Source organism: Psittacula echo (genome assembly GCF_963264785.1).
Source record: "Psittacula echo genome assembly, chromosome: 12".
Classification (NCBI taxonomy): Eukaryota; Metazoa; Chordata; class Aves; order Psittaciformes; family Psittacidae; genus Psittacula; species Psittacula echo.
Window position 1 is genome coordinate 10492563 of NC_137747.1, and position 14922 is coordinate 10507484.

The 14922-nt window shown below is 46.4% G+C and overlaps 1 protein-coding gene across 2 annotated transcripts in view; it reads left to right on the top strand.

Moving 5' to 3' along the window:
- Window positions 1-12851: 12851 nt before the first annotated feature.
- Window positions 12852-14922, top strand: part of GNAS (GNAS complex locus) — a 99050-nt gene continuing 96979 nt past the window's right edge. For both annotated transcript variants that reach the window (XR_013957880.1, XM_080628100.1), the window contains exon 1: window positions 12852-14155. Coding sequence is in view for 1 of the 2 variants with exons in the window: in XM_080628100.1 (XP_080484226.1) it covers window positions 14017-14155 (139 nt within the window). In the remaining variant the exon portion in view is untranslated. The remainder of the gene's footprint in view (window positions 14156-14922) is intronic.

Sequence of the window (14922 nt, forward strand, 5' to 3'; positions counted from 1 at the left end):
CTCTTATCGAGGACTTGTCTGGTCTAACAGTCAGAACTGAAAGGGCCTGGCCTTTTAAGGGAGGGAGGAACCTAAGTGTTTGTGGCTTACACTGATTTGGTGGGAGTTGTGGCTACTTGGCTGTTCTGAAGTATTTTATCCTAGCTGCCATAGTTTCTTCGTGAGGCTCCCTCATTTTACACTGGGCAGTCCCAGGAGAGCAAGACAAAATGTCTGTAATTGAAGGAGTTCTGGTAAGTGATATACTAGTTGAAGGTCTATATGTTTAGGACCTTGATATTCTAAGTATGCGTTTTCATAAGTGTAATACAGTAACTTTTCACCTTATAGGAAGTCATAGACCTTTCTGCCAACAAGAAATTGCAGTTTCCTCGCAATATATTGCTATGTTGCTGCAAAGCCCATCAGACAGTAGAGGGAGCACAAGTTAACCGTCACTTTTCCCAGTGCCATGGGATAGGAGCACTAACTGTATGTGAAACAGCTAGTAGAAATGAAAGAAAGAAATAGGGTGAATGCTGTGCTGCTTAGTAGTGTACTGGAAGTGGATGAAAGGGCTGGAGGGAACAGGTTAAATGCCTGAGTATTAGGGAGTGAGGAGCTAAATATGGCACCTTAATACGGCACATGGCAAGAGGCCAGATCTGTTAGTTCATAGATCTTAACTTGCTTCCAATATTTGGGTTTGAGCAGGATTAAAAACCAGGAGGGGAGTTTTTTGTGGTTCTGGTTTTGACAGCGATGGAATCTGTGAGGAGTAATTTCAATGCTGTGGCATCCAAACCCAAATTCTCATTCTGTGGGACCTTAGGATTCAAGCCACAACTCAGCATCATATCTTCAGTCCATTTGTACCAAACATTTGATAACTGTGCTCTACAAAATAATTCGTGTGTGGCTAGCAAATGTAGGTAGGTCTGTCTGGAAATAAAATGTAGAACTGTGGCAGGTGATGTTCATATCAAGAGTAGTGCGTGAGTTTAGCTTCTAGCCCTAGTTTCAAAAACATAGCATCTCCAAGGTACAATTTTCTGTGTTTGTCCTGTTTACATTGCACAGTACCAGAGCTAGGACAAGCTGCTGAAATAGGTGGTTTCTTAGGAATGAGCTGCATAAATGACTTTGTTATAACTGAGGATATAAATGAGAGTGACATTTCTGTAACAGACTTTCTAGTATAAAAGATAGTGTTGGCTAGGGAGACTCAGAAAGCTTTACCATGAAAAATTACAACAATCAGGGGTTAGATGTTACATTTAGAGAAAATGTAGGGCGAGATGCATGAATCTGTTGCTTTTTTTCATTGCCTTTTTTCAAGTGAAATGACTTGAGCTGAAGTTAACTTTTTACTACTTAAGAAGATTATATGGTTCATAGAAAAATAATTCAAACTGCTTAATTTTTAAAGCTTTTTAATAAGAAAACTTCAAAGAGATTCATTTTAGAGTAGGATTCAAGTAATGTAGGTAAGGTAGTTAGATATTCCCTCAGTGAAATGCAGTTTGAAAAATAGACATTCATGGCACCTATACAAGTATTTCTATAGATTCTTATCTGTAAGAACAGCAACATATTTCTTTTTTTAATTAAAGATCATTATAATTGCTAATGTATGATTGTTTGGGGGCATATGTGAGTCAAACTGTGGTTTTGAGAACACCGTGTTTGAGAACACCCTAACCTTCACCAGATCCCTCACCCTGTGTGTAATGTCTGGGCTGAATTAAAACATAGGCCCATGTTGGAGATTCCCTTCATCCTTGCCAAGGAGAGGAGCACCTCCAAGAGGACAAATGAAAAAGCTGGGAATCATTCAGAATAATTGAGGAACAGGATTTTGTAAGACAGTGACCATTGTGCAGAGAAGCTGATTAGCAATTTGGGAAAGGAACAAAACAAAGAACCTTTGAAACCAAAGCAAAGGAGCAGAAGAGCAGCTCAAATTATTTAGGGAAGAGATGTTCTTCACAGAGAAGCAAAACTTTCTAGAGAGCAGAGGCAGACTCGTTGCTGCTAGAAAGGGCATAATCAGGCCAAGAGGTGAAGTGAGCCTGTTTGGTTTTTTCTATGTATTTGTTCCTTGTTTATGTGTTTCTGTTAGCTCTTTTTTTATTTGGGAATGGGGGGAGTGTTTTGGTGTTGGGTTTTTTTTAAGACTTGGATCTCTGTGATTAGAGGTTCTTTTGCTAAGCCTATATTGCTTTCTTTTATAGTCTTTTAAGGATACTACTGGAAAAAGTTTCTCACAGCCAGTGTAGCATATGGTAATGTACTGAAAGAACTGTCTCCAGAAAATTGTTCCGTAAGTGTTGATGTGTCCAGATAGTGGCTTACACCATGGAGTGCTCTTCAGCTCGGGTCTTCAAAGCTAGCCAGTGGTGATTCATTCATGATGTGTATCTGTCTAGACAGGAGAACTTGATGCAACAGAAAGGTTTCTTACTCAAGTATTTAGAGACTCTACCAATTACATAACTGTTAACTAGCTCAGGCGGTCTCAAGTCATAGTAGATTATTACTATCATCATCTTCTCTGCAGACCACTTTGGATTGTTTGGATAAAGACAATGCATTTGCTTCTACCACCCCTCACCTGAGTTGTTTGCTCCTACTTATAGGTTTCACACTGATGCTTCTGTAAAGAGATCTCCTGGAGGACACTCTTGAGGGCAGTGAGATCCATTTTCTTAGCCAGTGAACACACAGTTTCAGCACTTCACATTCTAAATTTCATAATATAATCGTAGTTTCAACTCTCTGGTAATGGGAATTCCTGTATTCATCTTTAGGCAAGGAATTTCTTAGCCTTTTTAACTTTAAACAATACTGAGCATAAACAGATCATGGAAAAATAGCATTCTTGCAAGTCTTTACTGCACAGTTTGATCTTGTACCTTGCGTATCTTACATTGGATCACTATCTCTATGCCCATCAGCTCTTTATGCCTTCCCTCTGTTTAGCTTGGCCAGTGTGGGCTGATGTGGTCCTTTTCATAGAGGGTCTGAAGCCCATTCTGTCTTTTTTCCCCCTCCAAGCCAGCTTTTAGGGTGGAAAAGAATGAATTCTTATGGCTGGAAGTTGGATCTGTGCTGGTAGGTCATGATGGCTCTGTTTCTGCTTTGTGGCCATCGTTATTCAGCTGGGTACAGAGTCTGTCCTGCAGCATGAATGCATGATTCACCATGGAGGAGGGTATGATACAAAACAAACACAAACAAACCTTATAGCCAAGATGATGTTCACAAAATAAAATGGGGTTATAATTTTTATGGAGAACTGTTTTTGGTGTGTCACAATTGCCTTGGTCCCTTTTGTCTGCCAGAACTGTGAATGTATAAACTCCCTCACTGGTTTCCTCACTCAAGGAAAGCAAAACCAGGAAGCTTAAACTCCATTATTCTTTCAAATGAATATTAATGGCAAATGTTACGAGGTACTTGCTCAGCTCTGTAAGAATACACATGTCCATTCATGAGATGGTCCAGACATAGCAGAGGATTAGGAATATAGAATTTAAGACTGAATTCGAAAGGGCAGCACAGGAACTTCAGGCTCCAAAAAGTCCTCTGAAAGTTTGGCTTTATTTCATGCTTTCAGCCAGGATTCTCTTTACAGCACCATGATACTCATTATAAAGAAATAAGTTAAATCCACCCTTCCTTCATGCCTCACAATACGCGGCACTGTGCATGCTCAGCACATGTGTAGTATTGATAAAGAGGCATTATCGAGCCTGAAATCATTTTAAACAAAACAAATAATGTGGCTGCCCAGCACTTCCTCTGGCAGTAGTTCCTTGGACAAATCTTCCTTAACTCTTGCATGTATGGAGTTAGTATATATATATATATATATATATATATCCCTCAGTAACACCAATTCATAGAGTTTTTCAGAATAAATGTACAGCTGTGTATTTTATATATAGGGTGTGAAATGCAGCCATGCAGGAGGGCCCTGCCTCCAGCCTGGGGTTGTCGGTGCCAAGAGAGACTCAGCATCCTCCCAGCGCCCCATAGCACAGGGCAGGCAGGAGGGAACAGGCTTCTCTGTGCCATCACCCCTGGGCTGCTGACTGAGGGCAGGGTAACTGCTCGCTCTTCTTGCTTATGGGCTGGCAGATGAGCTGCAGCTTGAAGGAGGCAGTGGTGGTAGAGCAGGGTAAAAGCCATTGCAGCATCCCTGGATCTGTGGTTTGCTATTAAAGCCCTTCTGCTGACATGGCCATGACCCCAGTGAGCAGAGGGGAGCGCAGCTCTCCACATGCAGTGGTTGCAGCCTTTGTTCATACTGGGATCGTGGGGAGCGCAGTTGCGCGGGGCTGACATCGGGGGGAGGGTGGCAGCCTCCAAGGCTTCCTTCAGGAGCAGCATGCTCCTCACCTCTGAAGACTGGGGTCTCAACCACACTGCTTGCTCTCTGTTTACATAGCGTAGACTAAGCTGTAAAGAGCCAATTGCTTCAGATGAGAATAGGTCACTCTTAGCATGCATAGGGCAATGGAAAAACAAATTCAGTATTGTAACACCAGAGAGCATAAAGCAAACCTGGAGGTGACCTGCAAAAGAGCACAGCACTGGGTTTCTGCCCTGCTTGGTGCTTTATGGTGTACAAAGAAAGATTGAGAGGTGTGCAGGCTTTTTTTATTACTCTTTTTTTCTATTTCCGAAATAAAAAGTGTCTTTATCTGGTACTTTGACTGTCGCAAGCATGCTGATTCTAGCTGTCCCTGGTTGGGCAGGCTGGAGGGCCTGTGGGAGGACTGAGCAGAGTACTAGCAGCTTTCTCAATGTTTTCATTGAAGAAAAAGTGTTAAGGTTTTGAACAGAGCCTATTTTTTCATCTAATATTGCTGAGAATGTCTGAGTTAGAAGTGTTAAGAAAAGGAAGACAGACTATTAAGAAATTGCTTAATTTTAAATAATTATTTTATCATTAAACATGTAGCAGAAAGGCTTAAAGGTCACCAATGAGATATGGGGCCCTTGGTTCTCAATACTGTGCAGACATGTCAGAAGTAAGCAGCTTGCAATCTATATGAGAGAGACAGATGAAAGATAGTTGGAAAAAGAGGCACGGAAAGGGGAAGTGACTTGTCCAAGGTCACGCACGGATCGGTGGCTGTGCTGGATCGAACCATCTGTGTGAGATCAGGTCTCAGTCCTGTTCCCCTGTTTGCTCCCTGTGCTCTTCTCTGCCTTTAACATTTTGTGAGACAGGCCCAAGCACCCTCCTGGGCTTTGGGGATAGGAAGGGATAACCTTCCCCTCAGCTGGTTTTGATGTGGCAGAGGCAAAACCCCAGTTCTGACTCAGCCTGAGCTGGAGCTGGGTCCAGACCCCAACTCCTGCCTGGTTCCTGCAGCTCTGGCATCGGATGTCTTTCCTGGCTTTGTCTGAGCTAGAACAATAAGGGAAACCTTTCATTGCACACCTAAAGACTTGGAGATAATCAATTGGTTTATATATGTTTCTAAAACATAAGGAACACACAAAAAACCTGCAAATCACCAGAAGGATTCGTTTAGAACATTGGGAAAGGGTCTAAATTCTGCAACTGCCCTAGGGTGTGTGGGCCACTCTAATTTAACATCAAGGCACTTAAGAAGTAATTGTGCTGTTAGTTTGCAAGTCAGACAAATTCTTTCAGGAAGAATAGGGTACAGAAGACCCCTCTTCTGTAATTGTGTCTGTATGTAATTTTAAGATCTAGGCAAAACGTTTTTCGATGTATACAAAAAGATAGAAGAAAATATCCTTTCTGAAACAGGACACTTTCAAGTCTTTAGCAGAGCAAACTCCCAGTTCTGTTTTCCTTGCAGATCATCTCTAATACTGGCTCCTGGTATTGAGAGTATTGTGGTCAGCCAGCACTAAAATGTGAAGTTATTTTGAGCAGGAAAGCCTGAACATCGTTCTATTTAAAAGAAAGAATGTAAAAGAAGGAGAGGAATGTTTACCAGCACATTAAAGCCTGTGTGACAACTTAGCAACAACTTAACAATCCTCTTATTCCCCCTTCCTGTTAGGAGCTGTAAAAGGAGAGCCCAATGTCAGTGATAAATACTACTTAGGTGGAGGGGTAGCTCAGGGTGCTGCTGGAGAGCACGCTGGGTCAGGCTGAGCCTCAGCCACGCTGCTCCAGTGCAGACTGCAGTGGGTGCCAGGCTGCTGGGGAGGGGAAGGCAGGAACTTCTCCTCCTCCTCTCGGCGAGAGGAAGGCTTGGGAGTCCCGTGCTGCTTTGCAGGAGCTAACTATAACCTGATGTTGGAAAACACAGTCTCTACTGCTGCTGCCTCCGTGGGTTTTGTGACCGAAACGTAACAAGGGTTAAAGCAGAAGAATTCTTGATAGAGAAGTTTGCAGTTGGGGGTAGGTCTGCTCTGAATGTTGACAAATATTGAAACTAAATCTGAGAAAAGACTTGCTCCAATTGGGTTTTTTTTTGTAATCGGCATTCCATATGTGTTACGCGGAGAGCTGGGATGTGCTATTTCTGTTACATAAGAGGGGACTTGGGGGGGGGTGGTTGGTTTTGGGTTGGTTTTGTTTTTTAATGAAGTGCAGTGCAGAATGCATGAGTAGTGAGAAGGACTATCAGGGAAAAAACCTGCAAGGAAATAAGGAAAGCTACTGGGTGAAAAGCTGTTCCTCAGTCTGTTATTTCCATAATTCCTTGAGTTCCTTAGAAGTCTCTTTTAATGTTTCTAAGGAAAAGCCTTGAAGTGAAAGGAGAGAGGCAAGGGATGTTTTCCCCCCTTTAGTTTAAAGGAAGGTCTTGGTTAATTCTATTAGTAGACTTTGGGCTTGTTTTTATTTAAAAACAAAACAAAAATCCCTCTCAAGTTCAGAATTTCTGTATGGAAAAATTCTTGTTCTTTGCCAAAGAGGGAAGTATCTCCTTTCCATTCTGTTTGTTTTGGAGTATCTGTACTTAAGTGTTTTGTGTTTGTTCTTTATTGAATACATTAGTGGTGCATTAATTTCTTCCTGACAATGCTCATTTCGTTGCAGTCGGGTAGGCTCACTCTTTCCCATGACAGACAAACTCATCCTTTTACTTGATGATCCTGCTTTACTCTCCCAAGTTTAGATTGATAATGGCTTCATTTCCTACCTTGTTTACCTTTTAATGCTTTTTTTTGTTCTGGCTGCCACAAAGGACTCAGCTGGGAAAAAAACTCCGACCACATTGGACTCTTACTCCAATTCCAATCTGTTTGCTTTGGTTTTCCTTTTTAGATTATTGTTTGCCTTTAATTTGTTTGTTTCTCCTTTAAGCGGGTTTGAGATTACTCAAGTATTCCTTGTTCAGCAGGTCAAAGGGTAACTTGGAGACTTTGAAACCGTTTCCCTCTTTATCATCAAGTTTTATTCTTCCAAGAGTCCAAAGGATTTTGCAGCTCATGGAGGATGCCTCCATCTAGGGAAAGCGTGAGCAGCAGACCTGAGTCATTGCAAGAGGCCATGGGAGCCTTTTAGTGTCAAAGCAAATAAAAAAAACCAACCCTGGGCTAAGTCTAAATCAGAACCTTAATTAATCCTTATATATAACTAACTAAAAGGTGAAGTTTACTGAGGATTAAATACATCGAGATGGATAGATTTGATACTAACGACTGGTCACTTTGATGGCTCAGGATGAAGGCCCCCAGTTCTGTATTCTTAAAGCTAAAACTTTTAACAGATGTCAAAGCAGAGAGGTATCAATGCACAAAAATACAGTGTGTGCTGTTAAAAAATATCCTTTACCTGGAGGAGTCAATCTGTCCCAGAGGTAATCCCTGCTTTTAAAAGAGGGAAGTCTGTTCTAACTGCTCAGCCTTGGCACTGTGAGTTTGGAGGACAGCAAAACAAAGCATTGGATAATGTAAGCTCCTTAACAAATAATCACAGCTACTTCTTATTTCTGCTTAGGATTTTAATCCTTAAAGGTGCTACATATGCACAGGGGGAACTTCTTCTTTACCGTTCTAATGAAAATTCACTCACTGTTTATTTTCTCCCAGTACTTTAAATCCCTTGAAAACCTTGGAGGAGGGGGGGGAAGCACCTCTAACATCTTCATTTCTTACAAAGATACACAAACATATACAAATATAAATTATTTCAGGTGAATCACGAAGTAGAGAGGCATGCATAGATTTTTTTTTTTTTTTAATTATTAAAGAAAATCATTAAAGAAAGCAGGGTACTGACATTATCCTCCAGTAGCACGTATTCAGCTGTGGGGGGATTATTGGGTTGCAGATTTACAGTGAATAAAAGATTAAACTGTCTTCCCCTTCAGAGTTCCCCTGACATGATCAGCAGTTCCATTCCAAACTCTTAGGAGTGGAACAGTCTCACAGGTGTGAGGACTGGGAAGAGGATAACTGAGATGTGGGGCTGTAACTGCCTTTTCTAGTCTGTGGTGAAGTGGCCATACTTTGATGTTCACTGATCCACTCCTTGACGGCTTTAAATCAGAGAGTATTTTATTGTGGGTTTTTTGTTGTGGACTTTTTTTCCCACACATGCAAGCTTAGCTCTCTTTTGGTTCATCCTGATAATCACAGAGAGGTATGTTACAAAGTTTACAGTCTTATGTTTTCAAGTGGAAAGAGTCTAAAGTAAATCTGAGATAAAGGTGTTGCTGTAAGAACCATTTGTTTCATATGTTCCCCAGATTGATTGAGCTCTGTATCCTTCCATGAAAAAACTTGTTGAAAATAGGCTATTTCCTATAAACAGAAACAAAGGAAACTGTACAGTTAGATCAGCCCTATCGCTTTTACTTTTTGAGCTGCACATTTTGTCTCCTTGGCTGTGTCCCCTCAGCCGTGGTAGGAACTGAAGTGCAGGCTATTCCAGTGGCAAGGGCTGACAACCCCCTCAAAAGCCGCAGTGCCATTTCACTCCGGTTGCTAAGGGATGCTCAAGCGTGATGTTGTCTGTATCCTCCTTTCCAAGAGAGCACATTGGTTTGGTCACAGCTCCACCCCCACGGTTCACAGCCAAAAGTTTATTGAGGTCATGTTCACTGTGGGCAGCATGAGCACATCAGGAGCTCTGCAATGGTCCCGCCTGAAAACTCGGTAACTGTTTCTTTCTTCTGGAGGCTGAGGCATCCCAAGTGCTCAGTGCCTTCAACTTACTAACATATGTGAATTGTTTGCAGTAAGTGTTTGTTGCCTCGAGGCTTTGGAAGGCATGTGTGGTGATTGAACATGCTGATCTGGGTCTTGTAATCACCTGTAAAAACAAAGGTGAATTCACTCAAAAAATTCAGAGCCTAACTGATGGACTGAGAGTAAAACTGATGCAGCATCAGCATTCTAAGCAGAAGGTTTTATCCCTTTCAGTTAGAAAGAGAAACAAATGGAACGACAAGAAGTACGTGTTTCAGATGCATTTTTCAGCAGGCTTAAAATCTACTCCATTAAGAAAGCAGTAACTCCAAAACTAACTCTTGCATCTACGTTGCTTCAGAATAAACAACAAAAGCAACAGAATCTGAGGTTGTTGGCTGTTACATTCAGATATGTGAGAATATCAGTGAATCTGAATTTCATCTGGAAGTGTGCAATGCTCACAATCTTCTGTGAGTAAACTTTTATCTTCTATTAATTTTGAATATGAGCCAACAGTGTGCGCTCGCAGCCCAGAAAGCCAACCATATCCTGGGCTGCATCAAAAGGAGCGTGACCAGCAGGTCGAAGGAGGTGATCCTGCCCCTCTGCTCTCCTGAGACTTCACTTGCAGTATTGTGTGCAGTTCTGGTGTCCTCAACATAAAAAGGACATGGAACTGTTGGAACAAGTCCAGAGGAGGCCACGAGGATGATCAGGGGACTGGAGCAGCTCCCGTATGAAGATATGCTGAGAAAGTTGGGGCTGTTCAGCCTGGAGAAGAGAAGGCTGCGTGGAGACCTCATCGCAGCCTTCCAGTATCTGAAGGGGGCCTACAAGGATGCTGGGGAGGGACTCTTCATTAGGGACTGTAGTGACAGGACAAGGGGTAACGGGTTCAAACTGAAACAGGGGAAGTTTAGATTGGATATAAGGAAGAAATTCTTTACTGTAAGGGTGGTGAGGCACTGGAATGGGTCGCCCAGGGAGGTTGTGAATGCTTCATCCCTGGTGGTGTTCAAGGCCAGGCTGGACAGAGCCTTGGGTGGCATGGTTTAGTGTGAGGTGTCCCTGCCCATGGCAGGGGGGTTGGACCTAGATGATCTTAAGGTCCTTTCCAACCCTAACTGTTCTATGATTCTATGATTCTAATTTAAGGATTGAATCAATAAACATATCTTCTTATGTCTCCTACAACCACTTCCACGTTTATGTTACCTTTCAGAAAATATTTCTGCTTAACATGCAGCAGTGTCCTTTAACACCCTCTTGAGTATTTTAAAGCCTCAAATAGACTTTTATCACTGAAGCACTGTGTCCATACATATAGTTATTTCATCTTTGCATTTATTTGTTCTAAGACTGCAGGATCTTCAGAAGTGAGTTCCAACTTTACAGTGAGTTAGGGTCAGATTATGCCTGCACTTTCCCTTCTGGTGTCTCGTGAAACTGAAGTTAATGGATTTTTACAAGATGGAAGCTAATACAACTAGTTCCAATAAGAAACACAATTTACTCTAAAGACACATCAGCAGCATTATGTTATTTAAACAATTAGAAAGAATGAGAACAGCTAATGTGTTGGTATGCTCATTCTTCAAATAACGTTTTCCTAATCAGGACAGCACTAGAAAAGAATCATGACAATTTGGTGGGTTTGTGCAGGATGGTTGGTGCCTTACGTCTTGTGTCGTATTCAACAAGACAAGAAAAGCCTGTATCTGCTGTTAGGTTTAACAATTTGGGAGTTTTCTTTTTGTTCTCTGTAGCTTTTGAGACTTTCACACCCTAATAACACTTGTAACACAAGGAGCTAATTCTGAATTCTGTCATAAGTAACTGGGAGTTTTGTGAATTAGCTGAGTGTGTTTTCCCTTTTCAACTACCTCATGCTTGGTTCAACCTGAAGAGACAGAGGCACAGGGTATACATACACCAGGAGGGCAGCAATTCCCATGTCACAGCGGCTCTTAGAGTTTAACCTTGCAGAGCCCATCCCAGTTGCATTTGGGACAGGGCTGGGTGCATGCTGCTGGACAGCGGTGTTTACCCAGCAATGACTCCCTTGTAGGTGGGTGCTTTGGTGTGTTTGCCGCTCCCTTTTCCCTATGATCACGCCACTCACCAAGATTTTAGCATTTTCTATACCTCCAGCAATAATTTTTATCTTGTTTGTGTATTCCTTCGTGTTTGGAGCTGAGATAGGTTCCCTCCCTCCCTAGCTGGGACCCTGAGGGAAGCAAAGCCTGGAGGCTGGGGCAGATTTTCCCTGCTACATGAGGTGGCAGATACTGGCATTTCTGCATTCTCTTCATACCTACAACCATAAAAAAGCTATGAGGTATTAACAATTTTCACTCTGAATTCTGCTGTATTGAGGCCTTTATGCCTTGCAAACAGCACAGTTAAAATGTTTTTGAAAAATGGATATTACATGTAAACAAATAAATAAATAAAAAGACGTACAAAAGATATGAGGAATTATTATAATCTTTGCTTCAGATGAGTCTGGGCATTGCTGAGCCAAGTCTTTCTAAGACCATTTAAAACTACCTTGGCTTAAATCAACAGCTGAAGTCAGTGAGATTTTCTCCGCTGACTCCAAATCTCTTAAGCTCTGTGTATCCCAAAGTTGTGGCATTTTAAGATAGACTCAGAGTGCCAATAAATCCTCAAAGACCAAGGTTTGGAGGTGGCATTGCATGTTTCTCAGGAGGTCCACCCCCTTTCAGCAAGGCCAGTTAAACAGATGTATCTGATGACACTAAGACCTTCTAGTTGTTTGCTCTATTCACATAATTATTTTACTGTAGGTGGTTCTAAATATAGTGACTGGATGACGTGAGGAGTTATGTTCATACAAATAGTCTTGTAGATAATTGAATTTTGCAAATGAGGATAAATAATTTATCTATAGTAAAGGACATTTTACTAATCTCAGGGGGGTAGCGAAATCCTACCTGTATACTTTAAGCAGCCAGGATATACAAGGAGCAAAGTGCCGATCTTTGTTTTCCAGATGTAGCTGATAAGCTTGTGTAACTTATGTCATGAGGTTTCCAGAAAAGGTATTTTAGAAAACAGAAAGGAGCTAGATAGCTGGTACGACCATAGGTGGAGGCAACTGCGTGCATCAAGTTGTACTCTCCTGGTCCATCCAGAATAATTTGTTTAAGGTTGTTTCCCTCTGTCCCACCCTCTCTCTGGCTGCAGCCCTCCAGAGAGGCTCGCGCCATCAGAGCACCACATCTCCTATCCTAGCACTGCATCCCAAATCCCAGCACCTCATCCCAGCGCTCCATCACAGATCCCAGGGCCCCATCCCAATGCCTATCCCAGATCCCAGGGAAGCATCCCAGCTCCCGCGTCATAGAGCTGCCTTCGCTGGGGATGCGCGTCTGCCCAGAATTCCCGCACTGGTCCAAAGTGAAGTAACGCCAATCAGCGGCTGCGGGACCCTTCTGCAGGTCACTGTGCGGGTATGCAAGGTCCGCCAACTGATGAAACGCATCAATATATGCATACATAAGGATTTAGTACAGTAACTTCTGCAGTGATCACTTCCAAGTGCATCACGAAGCGGGCCGGGGCACGGCTCTGTTAAGGTTTATTCAGAAATGGATTAATTTAGACTCCAGGTCCTGCAGCCTCCTTCCCGGCTGCTCTCCTCCCACAGAGCCCTCCCCAGGGGCCACCACCGGTGCCCCGGGCCGGCTCCGGGGTTGGTTCCGGTGCCCAAATCCCGCCGGGCTCCCGGGGTCGGTTCGAAGCGGGCGCCGGCGGCGTCGCGGGGTGACGCTGCGTCACGTGAGCGGGCGCGCTCCCAGGGTGCACGCGGGCCTGGTTGCCCCACCCGCTCCCTGAGCAGCGCGACACGGGAGGGGAGAACGGGGAGAGATCGATAATAACCGGGATGCGGGAGCGAGCAGGAGCAGCGAGGCGGGCGGAGATCCTCCCGTGAGGGACGGGCTCCGCGCGGGGGAGACGCCGGACCGACCGCTTTCGGTTTTAATTTCCCCCCCTCCCCGTTCGCTGGAGAAGCCGAGAGGATTCAGCCGCCTGGAAACCTGATGTGAAAAAGCAGCAGCAAGGAGAGGGAAAACCAACCAACCAAAAAAAAAAACCAAAACCCAAAAAAAAACCCCAAAAAAGAAAAAAAGAAAAAAACAGAAAAAAGGGGAGTGGGGCTCGGCTCAGACCCCCGCCCCGGTGAGGGAGGAAGAACCCGCGGCCGGAGGGTGAGAAGCGGCGGCGCCCGGCGAGGGACGGGGACCCGAGAGCCGCTGCTGCCGCGACCCCCTCGGCGCTTCTGTCCGTCGGCGCGGGGGGAGAGGCGAGGAAGAGACGTTTCCCGATCCTCCGGGCCGAGGATCCGGGGAGGTTTCCGCGCCTGGAGCCCGTGCCTGTGGATTTAAGAGGATTATTTTTTTTTATTTTTTTGGGGGTGGCTCTGAAGCTGGATTTGTTCCTGTGCGTGCCGCACGGGGGGGGGCATTTCTGTTCCCTCTAGAGGAGCCGGCGGCCCGGCCGGGGGCGCGGAGATCCCCGCGGATCGCTCCGCATCGGGCCCTGCCGCCACCCCCCCCGGGAAAGGTGCGCTGAGGGGATCGGCGCGGGGCTGAGCGGGGGGGCGGGGAGGAGAAGCAGCTGCAGCTGCCGGGGAGAAGACCCGGCGGAGCGGCAGCAAAGTCATCGCTATCGGCCCCCCCCTTGGCTGGCTCCGGGCTCGGCTCTCTCCATGTCTCTGGCTCTGGGCAGCGGACGCCACAGCAGCGAGTAGGGGGGAGGAGGAGGAGGAAGAAGAAGAAGGGAGCCCGGGAGAGTGCCTGCCTCCCTCCCTCCCCCCGGCAGCCCCGGCCGCCTCCCGTCCCCTCGCCCCGCGTCCTCTGACTCCCCCTCCCCAAGATGGGCTGTTTAGGGAACAGCAAAACGGAGGATCAGCGCAACGAGGAGAAGGCGCAGCGGGAGGCCAACAAGAAGATCGAGAAGCAGCTGCAGAAGGACAAGCAGGTCTATAGGGCCACGCACCGGCTCCTCCTGCTGGGTAAGGGGGTCGCAGGGAGCGCGGCGTCGGGGCAGCGGGCCGGGGGCCGTCTCCTCATCGCTGGAGGGAGGGCGGCGGGGCCGCGCACCGGCCCCCTGCCCAGGCACGGGGAGACCCAAGGGAGAGGTGGGGCCCGGGGAGAGCGGAGCCGCAGGGCCCACCCGTTCCGCGGGACCGGGGCAGCGGCCGGCGAGCCCGCTCACGGCGGGGTCGTGGGGATCCGCTAGCGCCCGGGGAGGCGGGCCCGGGGGTTCTGAAGGCACCGGCGCGGTCCAGAGGAGCCCGCGGGCTCCTCGGCCTGGCGGCGGCGGGGACCTCTCGAACACCACCCGGAGTGCCGCGGGCAGGCCCTGCAGGTACGGAGCTGCGGCTCGGGGCCGCTCTCCGCCTGCGGGGCAGCGCCCCGCGCGCACGGGCACAACGCGGAGAGGCAGGCCGGGGCAGGGAACGGGCCTCGGGGCCGAGTGTAAAGAAGGCACCGAGGGTGCCGGGCCGGCCGCCTGCGAGGGTCGCGGGATCGCCAGGCCCGAGGGGGAGCCTGGGAGATCAAACAGGGCAGGGCGCTGACAGGGGCCGCGGGCCTGCCCTGAGCGTGCGGAGCGGGCAGCCGCGGCCGCGGGGAAGGCCGGTTACCGCGGCCTGGCGGGAGCCGGGGCTCGTCCGGCCCGAGGCGCTCCCCTCGCCGTGGGGCTGAGGCAACGGTGCCGTGGAACGTGTGGCCAGGCCGGGGAGAGGAGGAAGAGGAAGGGAGGAAGTCGGGGAATCTT